Genomic DNA, 20,679 nt, shown 5'->3' on the forward strand with positions numbered 1-20,679 from the left:
GCCCCGGGGGAGGTTTAGATATTGGGAAAATTTCTTCACCATGAAGGTGGTCAGTGGTGGAGTCACCATCCCTGGGGGTGTCAAAACATGTGGCACATGGGGACACAGGTTAGTGGTGGCCTTGGCACTGCTGGGCTTGATGATAATAAAGCCATTTCCAACCTAAACAATGCCATAATTCTGTAATTCTGATGGGGGCTGTGGGGTTATGCCATGGGTTGGCTGTTCTGCATCAGAGGGTGACTCCCAAAGTATATGGTCCAAGACTGGTTGTGGTGGAATAGCCAACATTTAATGGAATATCCAACACTAGAAACACCAGGAAACAAGACAGGCAGCAATTGCTACAAAACAAAGCAGATAAAGCAGAAGTCCCAATGGTTTCAGTTTATCCCATCACCCCACAGAGTCGTTCCAGACCCAGTTCTGCTGGCAGGACACCCTGGAGATGTCTTCTCCCACTGCTCAGCTCCTGCCCTTGGTGGGGAAGCGCTGCCTGACCTGGAAGTGCTCACACCTCTTGTGCTTCAGGGACAGTCCGTAGAGCGGGGTCATGTCCACGCTGCCACCCTCGCAGATGCTGAACTCCAGCTGCTGCAGCAGCGTGGCCAGGAAGAGGAACACCTGCCAGCGGGCAATGTTCTCCCCAATGCACCTCCTCTTCCCCAGGCCAAACACCAGCACCTTCTCCCCGTCCTCCTTGTTCACTTTGGTCCCATCCGCGCTGAGGAAACGCTCGGGGTTGAAGGTCTCTGGGTCCTTCCAAAGCTTCCTGGAAGGGAGAACATTGGGTGTTGAGATGGTTTCTCCTGGGCATGGGTGTCTGGGGGGACACTGGAAGGTGGTGTTCCAGATTGCAAGGCAAGATGTTTTCTATTACCATCTGTATGGCAGATTGTCTTTGTCAAGTGGGCAGTTTGCCTTATCTCTCTCTTTGAGTGACCACAACCACTCCTCCCTGGGGAGGGGACATCTGTTGATAACAGCTATTGAATGTCCCTGCATGGCTGATAAGAACTACAGCATCCCATTGGGAGATGCTCCGCCCAGAGGGAGGAGCCAAGCATTCCTACCCAGATATAATCCAGAGGTTTTGAGACACCAGCACGGCTTCTCCACTGGATTCCCCAGAGGAACAGCAGCTGCCTCTCCTTCCACTGGATCTTCAGAGGCAGAATACATCCTTCTCTACAGATTCCCCTTGCTCCAGCAGAGCCACCCCTGACACTGCAGGAGGGCTCTGCAGCCACAATTCCAATGGCACTGCTGCCAACACCCTGACCCACAGGGTGTCAGGCTGGGTTCTGACTCTGTCAGTGTCGTTTTAGTGCACTGCATTGTTCATTTTGTCCTTTTTTTTTTCTTCCCTAGTAAAGAACTGTTATTTCCTGCTCCCATATTTTTACCTGAGAGCCCCTTAATTTAAAATGTATAACAATTCGGAGGGGTGGGGAGGGTTTACATTCTCCATTTCAGAGGAGGCTCCTGCCTTCCTTAGCAGACTCCTGTCTTTCCAAACCAAGACAGGTGGGAACTGTTGGGAAGAACATCCCTGATGGTTTGCCACCATGGGAGGGGTCCTGATTGTCACTGCAGGAACAGACCTTGCTGTGTTTCAGCACAAGAAGGGACCTGTTTGCCAGCACAGGAGGGTTTGTGCCTCACGGTACTCACTCGTCGTGGTTCACTTGCCACTGGTTGACAAACACGCAGCGATCCTTTGGGATGAAGTAGCCATTCAACACCGTGTCCTTGGTGGTGCTGGGGAGAGAAAAGATGGAGAACAGGTTCTTCTGCATCCTCAGGGGACTGTCAGGCTGCTCCTGATGCGTGTGACCCAAAGGGGTGGTTTTATGAGAATAGTTGTGTCCTCCACGAGGTGTAACACGGTGCCTCGAGGCCACCTCATCCCTGGAGCAGCTCTGCCAGCCCATCACCATTCAGCACTGTTGCTTTTGTTGTGCTGATGGGAACATGGTGGAAAGAGAAGTTAGAGGAGACCCACAGCTCCTGACAAGCTAAAGCTCAGCGAGTCCTGCAGGGGTTTCATCTTCAAAGCCCTACTTGTGCCCTTAGGACCGGCTAGGAAATACCCCAGATTGTATTTGGGAGGTTTAAGAGTCTTGGCTTCACTTTCCTCCACCAGAAAAATTCCAGTTTCACTTCACAGCTCATTCCAGATCAGTTGTGATGGTTCCTCCCAAGGCAGGAAAGAAAATATAAACCCAGGTGTGCTCTGCCAGCAAAGGTTTGTGGAGAGAAACCACCCTCAAAACAAAGGATCCAACCCCAGAAGGGCAACAAGCTGGAATATTTCCCCCTCACAGGGATCAAAACCCCAAAGAAGGTGTTGGCCACTCCAGCCCGTACCTGTGTGGGATGGTGAAGGGCAGGAAGGAGGAATGCCTGAACATCTCCAGGATGAAGGCTTCCGTGTAGGGCAGCGTGCCCCGGTCCGACAGCCGCGGCCGCCTCTCGCGCCCGATGGTGCGGTCTGGGGAGGGGGCAGGACAGGGTCAGCACCGGGGCTGAGCACAGAGAGCCCCAGAGGCATGTGGGGCATGGACTCACCCAGCTCTTCATGGATCTTCTTCTGGATCTTGGGGTTTGTCACAAGGTACATGAGGCTCCAGGACAGGGCTGTGGTTACGGTGTCGAAGCCTGGGCAAAGAGGATGGGGTGTGGGTGAGCTCAGCACAGCACCTGCCAGAACCCAGGACATCCCTCTGGCTGCCCTGGATGGATCGAGACCCTGGCAGGGGGCTCAGAGACCTTGGCACAGAGTCAAACACACCTGTGCCTTTGATTTTAGCCCATGGAAACATTTACCAACTATGTGTGAAGATTTGCAAGCCACAATGAATGGTAGTTAGTTTGTCACAGGGTGAAAAAGTAGAATTTTGGAGTTTTAGAATGGGGGTTCAAGAAGCAAGATGGAGGAATCTGGGTATGTCCTGTCCTTCTTCTTCTTCTTCTTGTCCTCCATCTTCTGCTGGGATGGTGACACTTTTGGATTGGTTTAGGATAGAGACAGACTGTCTAACATAGGTGATGGGTATTGGAAGAATATTGTAAATAAAGTACAGGTAGGTTTTAGTATAAAAAGCCCACACCACCCCACAGGCAGGGACTGTGCCACAACCCAACCTGCTGGACAGATCTCAGCAGGTCAGAGAAAGAATGGAACAGATAAGAGAAAATAAACAACCTTGAAACCCAGAGCTGAGGAATCCTGACTCCTCCAAGAGCTCAGGGCTGGGAAAAAGAGACTTTTAATACCTCAGGAGCCATTCCAGCAACACAAAACCCGAGAAGCAACCACCCTGGCCTGAGGGCTGACCATCACACAGGGCAGTCTGGGCTGGCTGAGGAGGCCAGGGACATCCTGGACACACAGCAGGGCTTGGGGCTTTGTTCTGCCATAACAAACTTTGATAAAATATCCTGTTCTCTCAGCCTGTCCCACTCCTGGGTTGTCAGGTTTGTACAGCTTCTCCAGAATTGGGGGAATTTCCACAGAAAGGTGAATCAGCCCACAGACATGTCCCTCAAGCAGGAAAAACCACTCTAGATTGTGAGGTTCAGCTGAGCTATATAACCATGCCCTTCACTTTTCCAGAGCTGATATCCCAGACTGGTCTCTAGAGGTATCCCTGGAAGGTCCAGTGAGCAGGAGGGCGAGTGCTTAGACCCAAACCAGCTGCCTGCTGTTGGACAAGGAAGGCTCAGACAGGAGGGGCTGGAGGAGACCTGAGAGCATCTGCCAGAGCTGAGGAAAGCTGGGAGGATACCTGCTCCAAAGAGGTCATTCACAAGGTTGACGATCTTCTCCTTGGGGATCTGTGTGGCCGTGTTTGTTCCCAGTTTTTTGTCCAGGCACTGCTCAATGAGGGAGTCTGTGATGTCCCGGATGTTGTTCTGAGAGGAAGAGGAGGCAAGGTCATGGAGCAGGACTGCAGAGGGGTGGGTGCTCCTGGGCAGCCCCACAGAGGGCTGGGGGAGCCTGGGGGCACATGAGCTCTGGGGAGCACCATCCCTCAGCTCCTGTGGTCCCTGTGGAAACAAGGAGAGGGTTCTCCAAGGAACCCAAGCACTGAGCAGATGTTCAACCACCAGACTGGCCACATCACACAGGGAATGGAGGAGATGCTGAGAGGCTCATGAAGCTGAGTCTGGGGAGGTTTGGGTGGGACATCAGGAAAAGGTACAAGGACACCAGGAAGCAAAACAGGCAATGACTGCTACAAAATGAAGCAGATAAAACAGAAGTCCTGACAGTTTCTGTTTATCCCATCACCCCACCAGAGGGTGGTGGGGCTCTGCCCAGGCTCCCCAGGGAACAGGCATGGCCCCAAGGCTGCCAGAGCTCCAGGAGAGTTTGGACAACACTCTCAGGGATGTTGGGGTGTGTGTGCAAGGGCAGGATCTGGATTGGATGATCCACGTGTGAGCCAGCTCAGGATATTCCATGATTCTACAATACTCTATGATTCCGTGAGGAGGAGGACTGGGGAGAGACAATGCCTGCCAGAACACAAACACCTCGCTGATAGAGAGGGGAGGAGAGCAGGGGAAGGCCCTGCCAGCTCTCACCTCATCGTAGGTCTCGTAGTGCTCCTTGACCCTCTTCTGCAGGAAGCTGAGGAAGTACCTGTTGAAATCGATGAAGAGCTTCATGCTGCGGCTGGGCAGGTAGCGGAGCAGGGGGATGAAGTCGGCGGGGTTGCCAGCAGCAGTGACAGCAGTGAACTCCTCCGTGGAATTCACCAGCCTGAGCAGCTCCTGGTCCTCGTGCTCGTAGCGCTTGCCAAAGCACATGGCGCAGATGACGTTGGCCACCGACACCACCAGGTACCGGTAGGGCTCAAACCTCTTCTCCTCCTCCATCAGCTGCAGGAACTTGGTGACCAGGTACTCGGCCTCCTTGGAGACGTGCTCCTCCAGCAGGCAGCTGCAGGACGAGGTGGGGCTGGGGGCGACGGAGAAGCTCTTCAGGGCGCTCTGGGCCAGCTTCCTGCGCGCTTTCCACACCTCCCCGGAGTCGGGGCTGAACGTCAGGCTCTGCCCATCCGTGACAAAACGAAAGCTGTAGAGGTCGGGGCGTCCCATGAAGTCCTCTCCTTGCTTGACCAGGGCTTGGCGGATGGTGTCCAGCCCGCTGAGCACCAGCACGGGCCGTGTCCCGATGCGCACCTCCATCACGTCCCCGTAGCGCCGGCTCAGCCGCGTCAGCGCCAGGTGCGTGTCCGTGCGCAGCTCCAGCACGTTCCCCAGCACGGGATAGCCCCGCGGGCCCGGCGGCCGCCGCAGCCCCGCGGGCACGGCCGCCCGCAGCCGCTGCAGCAGCAGCAGCAGCACCAGGCACAGCGCGGCGGCCGCCAGCAGCGCCTCGCTGCCCGACACCGCCACGGGGCTCCCCGGCGGCCACATGGCAGCGCTCGGTGTCACCGCCGGCACGGACAGCCCTAAAGGAGGGAGCGCAGTGAGGGGAGAGCCGCGAGCAGCGAGGGGCTGAGCGCTGCGGCTGTTCCTGACACTGGGACAGGCAGCGACAGCCCCACACCAGCTCAGGGCATGGAGCTGCCCCTGCAGCACCGGCGGCACATGCTGGAGATCTGTGAGGGCTCCTAACACACCCACCCATCCTTCAAGGGGGTCCTCAACCCATCAGAGACTTTGCAGCACCCCTTCCCTGCAGCAGACCCTTAGACTGGCACACAGAACCCTCAGGAATAAAACAATGATGGGTTAGGAGCTGGGGCTGGTCTCTGGGCTGAGACACCTGCAGGTGCTCCTGACAGGAACAAGGACAGGGACAGGGAGCGACAGCCCCAAAGCAGCTCAGGGCATGGAGCTGCCCCTGCAGCACTGCGGGTTTCCAGCGGCACAAGGCACAGGCTAGAGAACTGTGAAAGTTCCAAAGGCACCCACCCATCCCTCAAGGGGGTCCTCAACCCGTCAGAGAATTTGCAGCACCCCTTCCCTGCAGCAGACCCTTAGACTGACGTGCAGAACCCTCAGGAATAAAACAATGATGGGTTAGGAGCTGGGGCTGGTCTCTGGGCTGAGACACCTGCAGGTGCTCCTGACACTGGGACAGGGAGCAACAGCCCCAAAGCAGCTCAGGGGATGGAGCTGCCCCTGCAGCAGTGCGGGTTTCCAGCAGCACAGCCTGGAGTCTGTGAAGGCTCCAAACACACCCACCCATCCCTTAAGAGGAACCTCAACCCATCAGAGACCTTGTGGCACCCCTTTCCACACAGAAAGCCCAAACCCCCACTGGCACAGCCATGGCTCCTGCCCAGGGAAGCCAGTCTTGTAAAACAAGGCATGGAAAACTGCAGCTCAGCAAATGCCAGGGAAGCAGGAGCAGAGGAACAGCAGCTCCTCTGTGAAGGTGGTTCCAGGACCACCAAACCCATCAGGAGTCACAGCCAGGAGGATGGACCTGCTGGCCACAATATTGGGGGGCTTGGGGATGCCACAGGGCTGCCCTGTGAGAACACACAGCTCACTGGGTGAGCAGGAGCACCTAAATGTGACCTTCCTGGTCCTATATTCATGTTCAAACCCTCCCAAAACAAGTTGTCTCCTACCTGGCTGGTTTTACTGCCCAAGGCTCCCAGCAGGGATTGGCACCAGGAGCAGGGGAGAATCCTCCTCTGTCTCCTCAACCTTCTTCTCCTGTCACCTCCTTCTCCTCTGCCTGGTCCTTCTCCTCCTGCCACCTGGGAGTCCACAGCTGTCTAAACTCTGCCCTCACTGCATCACTGGGTATTTATCTCCCTCCTCCCGCTGCAAAAGCCCTTGGCAGTAGCTACCCATTAACAAACGGGGCTGACCCTGCCTGGAGCCTGCCCAAGAAGCCAGGGAAGAGCCTTTCTCCCCCCCAACAGGCTCTGGGCCATGAAGGGTGACTTCTTCTCCCGGGCCAGGCCCTGGAGCCTGCCCTGGGGAGGAAGAAGGGGGTCCCTAAGCCCTGCCTTGGGGAGGATGTAGGACCCGTTGTCAGCCTGTCTTGCCTATGGAATGTGGGTGCCAGCATTTCCCCAAAAAAGCTTTCCTGGGCTGGCCAGGCTGTTCCCAGCAGCCAGAGAGGGCTGTCACCTCCACGACCACTCTGGAGGTGCTGGGAGCTGCAGGCTGTGAGCGAGGGGACACGTTTGTGACAAGGCACCCACAGCCCTCCCCATCCATCCCTGGGGAATGATCCAGCAGGTGCCCTGCCCCGGGAATGGTGGCAGCAGGATCCTCCGGGCCAGGGGCAGAGCCAGGCTCAGGTTAACGATTGGCCAGGTTTGCGTGAGAAGGCGGCTGGCTCGCTTCCCCCGGCTCCTCGGGGCAAACAGGCAGCGAGGAGGAGGAGGAGGAGTGGCGGGGCAGAGGGGAGGAGGTGAGCCCGGCAGATAGGAGAGGTGAAGGGGCAGAGCGGGGCAAGGCTGGGGCAGTTCATCCCACAAAACATTGGGTGACACCCGGCAGGGAAATGCTCGAGCCAGCGGGGCTGCTCCTCCAGGCAGGGCAAAATTCAGGGGAGTTTGGGAAGTGCAGCTGGGATGAGCAGGAATGAGCCAGATCTTGGGAGTTTGGCCCGAAGTTTCCTTCAATCTTCGAAAATTCCAAGGGGAATTTGGCCCAGGTAAAAGCTGAGCTAATATTTAATAAAGGCTTTCAACATCTGGTCTAATCGGGCTCGTTAATAGCAATGACGCCGTTCATTAATGTTTGGCAAGAACAATTACAAAACTCCGGCTGCTAATATTCCTGCTGATAATTCCCGGGAATGCCGCAGCCCTCCCGGCCCCGGCAGGACCCTTGGGAACGCTTTTGGGGAGGGAGGCTGCAGGAGCAGGGCTCGTCCAGCAGGCTGGATCCTCCATCCGTATGGATCTACTCGGACCCATTGCATGGGGTGGGGTTGGGGCTGGGGGGGGGGCTGAGTGACCCCCCGCCCTCCCCAGCAGCATTTCAGACCTTGTGCTGATGCTGAACCCACCCACTCCTCATCCATCGCATCCCAAAGCTCTGGAAAAGCTGGGGAGGGTCCCGGACAGGTTCCCCAGGACCCTCTTCCAGCCTGTCCCAGCCCTCCCCGGTGGCTGCCAAGCAGTGCGAGGGCAGGGTGCCTCCTGATGAGAACAGTGCTAAGAGTTGGTGCCAGGCAGCCTCACACCCCAAAACCATCCCAAAACCATCCTCAAAACACCCTCAGCACCCGCCGCCGCCCCTCGCTGAGCCCGCGGATCCCCGGAGCTGCCTGGGGCAGCCGCGGGGACGCTGCCAGCCCCCTGTCCCTGCTGGGTGTCGCTGTCCCCTCCGCGGGTCGCCACCCCGCGGGGCCGGGCTGTGCGTGCGGGGACAGGCGGGAGCGGCAGGGTGACCGTGCCCGCAGGCACGTGTGGCACGGCATGCGTGGCACCAGCACGTGCCCACGCCCGAGGGACACGGAGCCGTGCGGGACACGGAGGGGTTGGCAGCCCCCAGCCTGTCCCCGCACACGGATGCGGCTCCGTGCGGGGACACACCTGCGCAGGTGTGCGGGGACACTCGGACAGACACACAGAGCGTTGTGCCCGGTGTTGTACGAGGTGCCAGAGCCATCTCCGGCCGGGCTTTATGGACGCCCTGACGAGTGTCCCCAGCCTTGGGGCACATTTGTGACGTTTGTGGCCAGCAGCCCCGCACAGCTCGGTGTCGCACGGCGCCAAGAGGGGACATTTCAGGTGGCACTCCCCTCTCTCCCTCTCCTCGTGGCTGGAAAGGGCTGGGATGACCATGTTCTCTCGAGGGGACACAAATGGCAGGGGCAGTGCCGTCCCCTCGCAGGTGGTGCAGCATCCTGCGGCAGAGGGCACCGCTGTTGACACCGACGATTGTCCCCAGGGTTGGGGACTCCCCCGCAAGCTCCCCAGCCCGCAGCCAGCCGTGGGGGGAGCTGATCCTGAGCTGCTCCGGCGCCGCCCTGACCCTGGGCCAGGCTCCTGGACGGGAGGCCACCGCCCTGGTCCTTTAAAAACCATTTCCCCCCCCACCCACCCGTAGCGTGACTGCGAGTGACCAGGACGGCCCTCCCGGGTCTGGCCGGAGCCCCTTCGCACGCGATGTCCCTAATGCCACCTCTGGGACCCCCCGGCGGGGCGGGACCCCCTGGCCTATCTCCCACCTCGTGGCGGCTGGGCTGGGAACAAGGATGAGAGCGGAGGGGACAGATTTTGGGAGCGGGCCGGTCTCCCTTGTCCTCGCCGCAGGGCAGGACCCGGCCTGTCACCCCGTGGGGAGCGGGGCTGGGGGCTCCAAACTCTGCCCGAACCCCCCTTCGGACCCCGACCATCCGCCCCGGCTGCACCATCCGTGCCCGCCTTCCTCCGGCTGCACCCTGTGCCCCATGGCAGCCCCACCTCGCCCCTCGGGCCGCCCTGTCCCCAGGGGACAGAGGTGACACAGGGCACGGCCGCTTCTCACGCGAACCTGGACAATCTTTAACTGGGCCGGGGCAGCCAGGGCCGTGACCCCCGGGGCTGCCCCGCCGCCCACGTCCCCGCGGGGTCCCTGCGGAGCTGTGGGGCGGTCCCGCAGCGCGAGGTGCGGGGACAGGCACGGAGCCGGTGGCCGCGGCTCTGCTGTACCGGGCACAGCGGCGGCGGGACGGGCACGGCCCCCGCGGAGGTGCGCGATGGCTGAACCCCGCGGCGAGCGGTCCGCGCTCATCCCCGCGTGTTCGCGGAGCCCCGCGGGGCCCGAATCCGCCAGTCCCCCCCTCCCGGCCCGCACGGCGCCGCCCGGAGCGGTTTTCCCACGCTGCCGCTGTCCCCGCGGCTCCGGACACCGCGGATGTGCCGCGGCTGCGGGCACCGGGGCGGGGGGCGCGGCCGTGGCTGGACGGAGCCCTCTGGGTCTGGGGGCGAGCAGGGCAGCGGGGCCGGCCCCCGGGGGGGTCCTGGGGAGCAGCGGGGCGCGGGACCGGCGCCTTTAAGATCCTGCCGGTAGCGTGACTGGAGTGACCGGGGCGGTGCGGGTTTGCCCAAACATCACGCCCTCTTCGCACGCGATGCCCGCCCCGGGCTGGAACCCACGGGCGGCACCGACACCCCCCCCACCCCCGCACCCCACGCCACGACTTATCGGGACCCCCCCTTCCTTCCCTGAGCCTCCCCCGCCCGCCTCGCAGCCTCCTCGCAAGGGACGCGCGGGGAGCGGGGGTCCCGCACCCCACGAGTGGGGGGAGCCCCGGGGAAGGGGGGGGATCCAGGGATGGGGGGGTGTGGGGGGGTCCGGGGAGTTCTTGGGGAGCTGGGGGTCACGTGACCGGAGGCGGCCTGGCCAATCAGCGCGCGGGGCGATGCATATAAAGCAGGAGCCGCGGGCAGCGGGCACCAGCCGTGGGATCGGGCCCTTCCCGCCGCTCCGCACCGTTCCCGCCCAGGTGAGTACTGGAGAGCCCGGACCGCCACGGACGGGGGCTAGGGGGGCTTTTCCAGCACCCCTGGGTGATGGACAGCCCCGCTGTGGGCTGTCCTACCTTTCCGACCCCAGTAGCATCCTCCCCCCCCCCCACCTGCTGGAAGGTGATTTTGGGGGGTCCTGGGGGTAACGCTCCCCTCGCGGGTCTTGCCGCTGCCGAGGGCTGGGAAGGGGTCCCGGCTGGGCTGCACCCGCTGCCGTGCGAGGTCCCCAGAGCCCCCCTGGAATCCCCTCCACAGGTGTCCCGTGGGTGGCTGTGGACCCCTGCCAAACCCGAGGGAAGAGGGGGGTTTAACAGCCAACCTCCTCCCAGCCCTTCTCGGGGTTTTCCGATGGATTTCTTCCCATGAGGAGCTGGGAGTTGGGGTCGGTGATGCTTAGGAGTCCCTTCAAACTTCAGGGACTCTGTGATTCCATGGTTTGTGACAGAGCTGGGAGCGGGATGCACCCATCCCGCTGGCCCCCGCTGCAGGCAGGGTTATTTGTCATAAATGGATTGATCAGGAACGATCCCTGGCACTGCTGTGCTCCACGGGCTGGTAAATGCTGGCTCGGTGACTCAAATCAGGATCAGCTCTCCTCTAGCCAAGTGCTCTGGAAAAAACTTTGAGGAGGAAAGAAAGATCCCGTGGTTAAGAGAACACCTTTGCTTCCCTGGCACGTAGACAAAAAGTTGGGGGACCTATTCCTTCCACTCCTGGCTAGCAAAACCCTGCTTTTTAGAATGAGGAGTTTCCTAAAGTGTGGCAACTGTGGATCAGAAGTGAAGCCCAGCTCTGCTCCTGTCCTGTCCTGTCAGAGCTCCAGGTGTCTCAGCCCAGAGACCAGTCCCAGTTCCTAACCCATCTTTGGTTTATTCCTGAGGGTCTGCTGCGGGGAAAGGCATTCCACAAAGTCTCTGATGGGTTGGGGTCAGCTTGTGTGTTTTGGGAGGGGTTGAATGTGGATATAGGACCAGAAAGGTCATATTTGGGTGCTGCTCCTGCTCCCCCAGTGAGCTGTGTGTTCTCACAGGGCAGCCCTGTGGCATCCCCAAGCCCCCCAATATTGTGGCCAGCAGGTCCATCCTCCTGGCTGTGACTCCTGATGGGTTTGGTGGTGCTGGAACCACCTTCACAGAGGAGCTGCTGTTCCTCTGCTCCTGCTTCCCTGGCATTTGCTGAGCTGCAGTTTTCCATGCCTTGTTTTACAAGACTGGCTTCCCTGGGCAGGAGCCATGGCTGTGCCAGTGGGGGTTTGGGCTTTCTGTGTGGAAAGGGGTGCCACAAGGTCTCTGATGGGTTGAGGTTCCCCTTAAGGGATGGGTGGGTGTGTTTGGAGCCTTCACAGATCTCCAGCCTGTGCTGCTGGAAACCCGCAGTGCTGCAGGGGCAGCTCCATCCCCTGAGCTGCTTTGGGGCTGTCACTCCCTGTCCCAGTGTCAGGAGCACCTGCAGGTGTCTCATCCCAGAGACCAGCCCCAGCTCCTAACCTATCATTGTTTTATTCCTGAGGGTTCTGTGTGCCAGTCTAAGGGTCTGCTGCAGGGAAAGTGGTGCTGCAAAATCTCTGATGGGTTGAGGTCCCCCTTAAGGCATGGGTGGGTGTGTTTGGAACCTTCACAGATCTCCAGCGTGTGCCGCCGGTGCTGCAGGGGCAGCTCCATCCCCTGAGCTGGTGTGGGGCTGTCGCTGCCTGTCCCAGTGTCAGGCACACCCGCAGCGCTCAGCCCCTGGCTGCTCGCGGCTCTCCCCTCACTGCGCTCCCTCCTTTAGGGCTGTCCGTGCCGGCGGTGACACCGAGCGCTGCCATGTGGCCGCCGGGGAGCCCCGTGGCGGTGTCGGGCAGCGAGGCGCTGCTGGCGGCCGCCGCGCTGTGCCTGGTGCTGCTGCTGCTGCTGCAGCGGCTGCGGGCGGCCGTGCCCGCGGGGCTGCGGCGGCCGCCGGGCCCGCGGGGCTACCCCGTGCTGGGGAACGTGCTGGAGCTGCGCACGGACACGCACCTGGCGCTGACGCGGCTGAGCCGGCGCTACGGGGACGTGATGGAGGTGCGCATCGGGACACGGCCCGTGCTGGTGCTCAGCGGGCTGGACACCATCCGCCAAGCCCTGGTCAAGCAAGGAGAGGACTTCATGGGACGCCCCGACCTCTACAGCTTCCACTACATCTCCAACGGGCAGAGCCTGGCGTTCAGCCCCGACTCCGGGGAGGTGTGGAAAGCGCGCAGGAAGCTGGCCCAGAGCGCCCTGAAGAGCTTCTCCGTCGCCCCCAGCCCCACCTCGTCCTGCAGCTGCCTGCTGGAGGAGCACGTCTCCAAGGAGGCCGAGTACCTGGTCACCAAGTTCCTGCAGCTGATGGAGGAGGACAAGAGGTTTGACCTCAACCAGTACCTGGTGGTGTCGGTGGCCAACGTCATCTGCGCCATGTGCTTCGGCAAGCGCTACGAGCACGAGGACCAGGAGCTGCTCAGCCTGGTGAACCTGGGCAATGAGTTTGGGGAGGTGGCCGGGAGTGGCCACCCCGCCGACTTCATCCCCCTGCTCCGCTACCTGCCCAGCCGCACCATGGAGGTCTTCAAGGACATCAACCGGCGCTTCAACGCCTTCGTGCAGAAAATTGTGCAGGAGCATTACAGCACCTTTGATAAGGTAAGGGCTCACATGCTCTTGGATGTGGGTGGAGATGCCTGCAAGTGTCCCCTGCTGCTGGTTTTTGGCTTCCTTTCTCTGTCTCTGTTGAGGTTGGGATTGAAGGTACTTGAGGTGACAGTTCACCTTCAGGCTCAGATGTTTATTATTTATTATCTATGTTACAGTCTCACAGCAGTGGGTTCTGCAGTCTTTCATTAACACGGCGCAAAATTATTAACAATCTCTTGTTACAAGGTCTTTTAAGGCTGAACTGTCCAATTAAGAAATGACACCTAATTACAAAATTACCAATTACAAAATACCACCCCAAACCCATGAAGAAGAAGGTAAAGAAGAACAGCCAGCCTCCACCCTAAAACCTCCATCTTGCTCTATATTTTTTAGTATATTCTAAAACCCCAGTTTTCTGCCCTGTGACATTACACACTCCTCATCAACTACACACTCATAATCCCAGTGCTATCAATGAGTTTTGGAAGCCTTCTCCACAGCCTCAGGTCAAATGCAGTGCTCTCCTCGGAGTCTGTCTGTCAGCACAGAAAGTCTGAAATTCTCAGCATCCAGATCTCCCTTTCTCACCCAGCAAAGCCCCCTGGAGGCCTCTGAGCTGCAGTGATTCCCTTCCCCAAGCCATTTGAGGCAGGTTTCCCCATCCCAGTGTGTCCATGGTGTCCCTGAGTCACTTCTCCAGGCAGCACTGACAGAACCAGAGGACACAGCCTCAAGCTGCACCTAGATTTCAAGGGAAATCTAGGTTGGATATTAGGGAACAGTTTTTTACAGAAAAGGTGATAAAGGTCTGGAATGGCTGCCCAGGGAGGTGGTGGAGTCTCCATCCCTGGGTGTGTTTAACAAAGCCTGGATGTGGCACTGGGTGCCAGGGTTTAATTGAGGTGTTGGGGCTGGGTTGGATTGATGGTCTTGAAGGTCTCTTCCAACCTGGTGATTCTGTGAATTCTTTGGATTCTTCCCCAGGAGCACATCCGGGACATCACAGACTCACTGATCGGGCACTGCCAGGAGAACAGCACTGGGGAGGACACTGGTGTCCAGCTCTCCAATGAGAAGATCATCCACATCGTCAACGACCTCTTTGGGGCAGGTGGGAACATTTCTCAGGGCGCCATTGGATCTTTTGGGATGAGGCTGGGTGGGGACATGGAGCTGCTGGGTGGACATGTTGGCCACCTTTGGGTGTGTGGAGCTGCTATTGGGTGCCTTCCTGAACACTTTTTGGGGGAGCAAACATCCAGAGCGGTGGCATCTGAAGCACCCACTCACCTGTCCTCTTGTGGTCTCTAAATGCCTCCCCCACACCCATCCAGGCTTTGACACTGTGGCCACAGCCCTATCCTGGAGCCTCATGTACGTTGCCTTGTACCCCGACGTCCAGAAGAAGATCCATGAAGAGCTGGGTGAGTCCATGCCCCACGTCCCTCTGGGGCTCTCTGTGCTCAGCCCTGGTGCTGACCCTGTCCTGCCCCCTCCCCAGACCGCACCATCGGGCGCGAGAGGCGGCCGCGGCTGTCGGACCGGGGCACGCTGCCCTACACGGAAGCCTTCATCCTGGAGATGTTCAGGCATTCCTCCTTCGTGCCCTTCACCATCCCACACAGGTACGGGCTGGAGCAGCCAACACCTTCTTTGGGGTTTTGATCCCTGTGAGGGGGAAATATTCCAGCTTGTTGCCCTTCTGGGGTTGGATCCTTTGTTTTGAGGGTGGTTTCTCTCCACAAACCTTTGCTGGCAGAGCACACCTGGGTTTATATTTTCTTTCCTGCCTTGGGAGGAACCATCACAACTGATCTGGAATGAGCTGTGAAGTGAAACTGGAATTTTTCTGGTGGAGGAAAGTGAAGCCAAGACTCTTAAACCTCCCAAATACAATCTGGGGTATTTCCTAGCCAGTCCTAAGGGCACAAGTAGGGCTTTGAAGATGAAACCCGTGCAGGACTCGCTGGGCTTTGGCTTGTCAGGAGCTGTGGATCTCCTGTAACTCCTCTGTTCCCTTCAGCACAACAAAAGCAACAGTGCTGAACGGCTACTACATCCCCAAGGACACCTGCGTGTTCATCAACCAGTGGCAAGTGAACCATGATGAGTGAGTATCCCAAACCCCTCCTGCTCATCCAGGCTGCGGTGGCTGCTCTTGGCATTCAGATCACTCTGATCCTCATTCCAAGAAACGACTGGATTGTGTACAAAAGGGCAGATTGGACTAAAAATGGTGTGGGTTTGATGGTGAGCCCAGCCTTGGCTCTGTTGGGCATGGAGCTGGTCCAGCTTGACTTGGCCCCCAGTTCAGCAGCTCCCCAGCATGAGGGATTACATAATTTATGTGCTGCTCAGGCTGCTGGGTAGTCAGGAATCAGAAAATCCCGCTGCCAAGCAGATCCTGTGATCTGAGCTCTGGATGTGCTCAATGGGAATTGCTGACTCCTCTTTTTAAGGGAGAAAAATGTGGTGATGTGTCCCTGCTAAAGTCCACGGGCTCGTGTTGTGGTTGCTGATAATCAGCTTTAGGAATGATGGGGGGACTGGGAAGCAGAGCTCCATCCTGCCCCTCCACTGCTTCCCAGCAGAGACATTCCAGCAGGGAGTGAGCTAAGGATTGATACAGGAGGGGGTTCCCAGGTGGGGTGTTTTGGATCAAAGCTCAAGATGTTTGTATCCAAACACCCCAAGAGGCCAGAAACCTTCCAATATCCCTCCTGCTCCTGCCTGAGTGTGGGATGGGAATGCTGTCCTTAGGGCGGAGAGGATTCCACATATCCCAGCAGAAATTCCCAGCTGAGACACTGTTAAATCCCACCTGGCACCTCCCAGCAGCTGCCCTGGGGCCAGCTGGGAAGTTCTGCTGAGAGTATTCAGCCCAGGGAACTCTCCTGGTCCCCATTTTCCCTGTTTGAAGGGCTGCTGGCTGATCCCAGTGCTGAAGCTGCAGGTTCTCTGGCTGCTGGGATTAAATGGATGGAATTAAATCCATCTCTGGTGTCTGCCTGGGCAAACACAGCCTGAGCCTGGAACAGGGGTTTCAATGGGCTGAGCTGATGGAGTCTGACATGAGTTGGTGCTGTAGATCAGGGCCAGAGCTTGCCAAGGGTGCTTTTGGGTGGTGCAGTGAGGCAGTGCTGCAAAGCTCCTCTCTGCAAGGAGGGGTTTTGGTCACTGACCCCACTGCAGGGGGTCAGAACCATCACAGTGCCCAAGGGCTGGAACCTTCTGCTCTGGAGCTGGGATCTGGGACACCTCAGAGCCCCTAGCAGGGCCTGAAGGAGAATCTGTGGCTGCCCCTGGATCCCTGGCAGTGTCCAAGGCCAGGCTGGATGATATAAGGTCTCTACAAGCCAGGTCTCACAAACTCTTGGAGATCTATATCACACCCAAGATAGCTCAGCTACCTTAGAAGGCATAAAAGCAGCAGGATGGCTTCTGTGGTAGTGTTGGAAACAGAAAAGTTTTAATAAAAGGCAAAAATAACAAAACTCTTTACAGAGAAGGACCAAGTCAGGTGCAAGAGGTTCTTGCCCCTGGTAAAACACCTCACAAAAGCCATTGGTTTCTTTGCTCTCTTCTTTTTCTAGTAAAGTGCTTAGGAGGGACTCTTTAGCTCCTGTCCAATTGGCTATCCTGAAGTTTGAGGTGAAGTCCCCCAGGTCCTATGAGGTGTCTTCTTTGCTAATTGAGGAAAGAAACTTCTGGTCTTTTTTTCCCTTTTTAAGGAGACAAAGGATAGTTTGGTCACTCTGTCAACAGAGGGCACATCCCTATAGCTGGACAGGGCTTGGAGCACCCTGGGATGGTGGAAGTTGTCCCTGCCATGGCAGGGGGTGGCACTGGACAAGCTGTTATGTGACCCTGTTATAAATGAATATTTCAATTTAATAATTAAGAAAATTTATTAAATAATCAAAGTATATATTTGGAAAAAGCTACAAACAATTTGACTCTGAGCCAGGCAATCAGGGCTGGGGAACCCAGGATTTGGCTTCTATTGCACCAAAGTCCCCGTGGGTCTCCAAATGTCATTTCTAAGGGGTTTGTTTTATACAGTCTTTTGGGCTCTGGAAGGGGCCATTCTTTAGCATATTTTAGCATATTATTGTAGTTTTTTCTTTCTTGCCACCATGTTTCCCAGAACTGGTGGATAATTGCCAAAATCCTGTCAGGTGGAAATCTTCTGAGATAAACTTCTGGTGTCTGGATAATTCTGGATAATAAGAATATTATCTTATTGATGATGCCTATCAAATGCCTCCTGCTGGGGTCTTGTCAGATGAAAAAAATCCCTTGAAATACACATCTCTGGAGACAGTGTCCTCCTGGTGTTGAAATCCTCATCCTTATCACTTAGCCTGTTACTGCTTGTTGCCTGACACTGGCTTTAGTACGCAAAATACTGTGGGTTTTAATTTCCTTTAGCACAAATTATTTTATAATATATTATATATATTTTATATCTATGTCTTGGTTTGGAAAGACAGGAGTCTGCTAAGGAAGGCAGGAGCCTTCCCTGAAATGGAGAATGTAAACCCTCCCCACCCCTCCATATTGTTATAAATTTTAAATTAAGGGGCTCTCAGGTAAAAAATATGGGAGCAGCAATAACAGTTCTTTACTAGGGAAGAAAAAAAAAGATAAAATAAACAATGCAGTACACTAGAACAACACCTGACACCCTGTGGGTCAGGGTGTTGGCAGCAGTCCCATTGGAATTGTGGCTCAGCCCTCCTGGAGGGTCAGGTGTGGTTCTGCTGGAGCAGGGATCCTGTAGAAAGGTGCAGTCTCTTCCTCTGAAGATCCAGGGCAAGAGGCAGCTGCTGTTCCTATGGGAAATCCAGTGGAGAAGCTGTGCTGGTGTTCCAGAATCTCATGATTATATCCAGTTAGGAATGCTTGGCTCCTCCCTCTGGGCGGAGCATCTCCCAGTGGGATGCTGTAGCACTTATCAGCCATGCAGTGACATTCAATAGCTTTTATCAGCAGGCGTACCTTCCTGAGTGGTTGTGGAAGAGATAAGGAGAACTGCCCACTTGACAAACGACAACTGCCATACAGATGGCAAATAGAATACCTCTTGCTTTGCAATCTGGAACAATATATTATATATACTATCTCATATTTTATATATTATATTTTATTATTTTATGTTACATTTTATTATAATATATTACATTTTATTTTAGTTTATTTTTAAAATTATTTTTTCTTTAAGTCTTTAATCCCAAAGGAAGCTGATTCTGGTCTTTTCTCCCGTGTAAAGGCAGAAAGGTGGTGCCAAGCTTTGGATCAGTTCAGGGCTTCACCAAAAATCAGGAGTAGCTTTCTACCCCTGAAAAACTGGAATCAATATAATATTTTTTATTATTTTATTTTTAAAATTTATTTTACTTTTATTTTATTGTTTTATTTTATTGAATTTTAAAATTTTATTTTAAAATTTTATTTATTTTATTTTTATTTTATTTTAAATACATATCATTCTATTATAATGTTATATATAATGTTATATATAATGTTATACATAATAGATTATACTATATAATAATATATAATGTTATATATAATGTTATGTTATATATAATGTTATATATAACATAATATATATAACATATATATAACATAATTACATATATATATAAAATATATATATAATAACATATATATAACATAATTATATATAATGTTATATATAATGTTATATATAATGTTATATATAATGTTATATATAATGTTATATATAATGTTATATATATTATACTATATAATATATTACATAGTATAATATATATAATATAATATATAATATTATATAATATATAATAATATATTATAACATATATTCCAACCCTGTGAGCGAGTGTCCCCTGTGTGTCGCAGGGCGCTGTGGAAGGAGCCCTCAGCCTTCAGGCCCGAGCGGTTCCTGAGCGCGGCAGGGACGGAGCTGAACCGCGCCGAGAGCGAGAAGGTTCTGTCCTTCGGGCTGGGCCGGCGCCGCTGCCTCGGCGAGACCATCGGCCGCTGGGAGATCTTCCTCTTCCTCACCACGCTGCTGCAGCAGCTGCACTTCAGCCTGAGGCCCGGGGAGCAGGTGGACATCACTCCGCAGTACGGACTGACCATGAAGTACAAGAAGTGCGAGGCCTTCCAGATCCGGCAGCGATTGCCCGAGAGGAGCTCTCTGTGAGCTGCTGCAGGGGATGGCAGGCTCAGCCCCTCGCTGTGCTGCTTCTCTGGAGGATGGTTCCTCTCCTGGGGGGCACAAATGGGCTTTGTGGGGCTCTTCCCAGCCCCATCAGCGCCTTCCCACGTGGATGCTCGCCATGCATGTCTTGGAGAGATGCAGCTTGTGGTGGGGAGGGGGATGCTGGAGGGTAGGGTGGGGTGGGATGTGCTCCACCTCCACCTCCATCCAAACAGAAATAAAGGTTCCTCTCAGGGGATCCTGCCCAGCCTTATCCCATGGGGTGAAATCCTCTTTTCCAGCTCATTGCCCCACTGGGAATGGATCCTTCCTGCTGCTTCAGAAAGGTTCTGGAGCCTTCAGCAGCACCCACCTCGATGGGACCTATCCTGGGTGCACCCACACACCCAAATTCCTTGAATGTAAACTCATGGAGTGAATTCCTGAGTGTTCCTACTGATTAAAAAAAAGAAATCCCCCGGCAGGGCCACTCACAAATTGAGATTTTAAATCAATGTCTACCATGGGGCCTCCTGGAACATCTCAAAGGACTGGGGAAAAAGGACAGGGAACTGCAGGACACTCCTGGCTTTCAGACTAACTCTGCATTTGCTGCCTTTTTTAATATCAGGGTTTTTTTCTTTATCAAGCAATAGATTTCTATATCCAGGTTAAGGAGTTTTCAGGATTGCAGGAGGTGCCTTTTGCTGCATTCAGCTTTAGCCAGTAGGAAGGTGAAGCAAATGGAGCAGCAATTCCTGCCTGTTTGTGCCTGTTTGGGATGCAGCTGTGTGCTGGGATGGAAACCACACCATATTTCTAACCCAATAAATACTTACATGAGCATCTTTTAAGTATCTTTCCAATCTTATTCCACTGGGAATTTTTTTTTGGCGGGGGGGAAAGCACCCTATGTCCCTCTATCATCCCTAAAAATGTGAGTTGGTATGTTGGATTGGTGTTTCTCCTGTGGGAAATGAGAGGGCTGTGACTCCAGTGGCATTGGGGGAAGTTTTTAATCCCAAAGGGAGCTGATTCTGGTCTTTCTCCTGTGTAAAGGCAGAAAGGTGGTGCCAAGCTTTGGATCAGTTCAGGGCTTTACTAAAAACGGGGAGTAGCTTTCTATCCCTGAAAAACTGGAATCAGTAGGTCAAACACAGCCTTTCAGGGAGGCATCTGTGGGGACATGTTTCATCCCCATCTCAGAGCACCATTAAATCCAAAGCTTTGCACAGTTTCCCTTAAAAAACAAACAAAGAAAGGCAATAAACACAAATTTCCAATGGAAATACAAAGGCACTCTATGGAAAGTTGGGGTCTGCTCATCCCCAAGGGGATCTCCTGCAGGGATCAGCCCTCCAGAGTGCCCAGCCCCACCGGAGCACGGAGCTGTTGGTAATTTGCG

At 55.3% G+C, this 20,679-nt stretch overlaps 2 protein-coding genes across 2 annotated transcripts; one reads left to right on the top strand and one right to left on the bottom strand.

Moving 5' to 3' along the window:
- Positions 1–465: 465 nt before the first annotated feature.
- LOC129126426 (cytochrome P450 1A5-like) lies at positions 466–9,708 on the bottom strand. Its single transcript, XM_054642341.2, has 8 exons — positions 9,463–9,708; positions 9,037–9,178; positions 4,594–5,465; positions 3,792–3,918; positions 2,572–2,661; positions 2,371–2,494; positions 1,675–1,761; positions 466–772 (listed from the first exon to the last, which is right to left on the bottom strand). The coding sequence occupies exons 1-8, from the start codon at positions 9,706–9,708 to the stop codon at positions 466–468; spliced, it is 1,995 nt and encodes a 664-aa protein (XP_054498316.2).
- A 631-nt stretch (positions 9,709–10,339) lies between these two features.
- LOC129126425 (cytochrome P450 1A4-like) lies at positions 10,340–19,277 on the top strand. Its single transcript, XM_054642339.2, has 7 exons — positions 10,340–10,427; positions 12,216–13,087; positions 14,066–14,192; positions 14,416–14,505; positions 14,583–14,706; positions 15,105–15,191; positions 18,971–19,277. The coding sequence occupies exons 1-7, from the start codon at positions 10,340–10,342 to the stop codon at positions 19,275–19,277; spliced, it is 1,695 nt and encodes a 564-aa protein (XP_054498314.2).
- Positions 19,278–20,679: the final 1,402 nt, after the last annotated feature.

Source organism: Agelaius phoeniceus, chromosome 13 (assembly GCF_051311805.1).
Source record: "Agelaius phoeniceus isolate bAgePho1 chromosome 13, bAgePho1.hap1, whole genome shotgun sequence".
Taxonomy (NCBI): Eukaryota; Metazoa; Chordata; class Aves; order Passeriformes; family Icteridae; genus Agelaius; species Agelaius phoeniceus.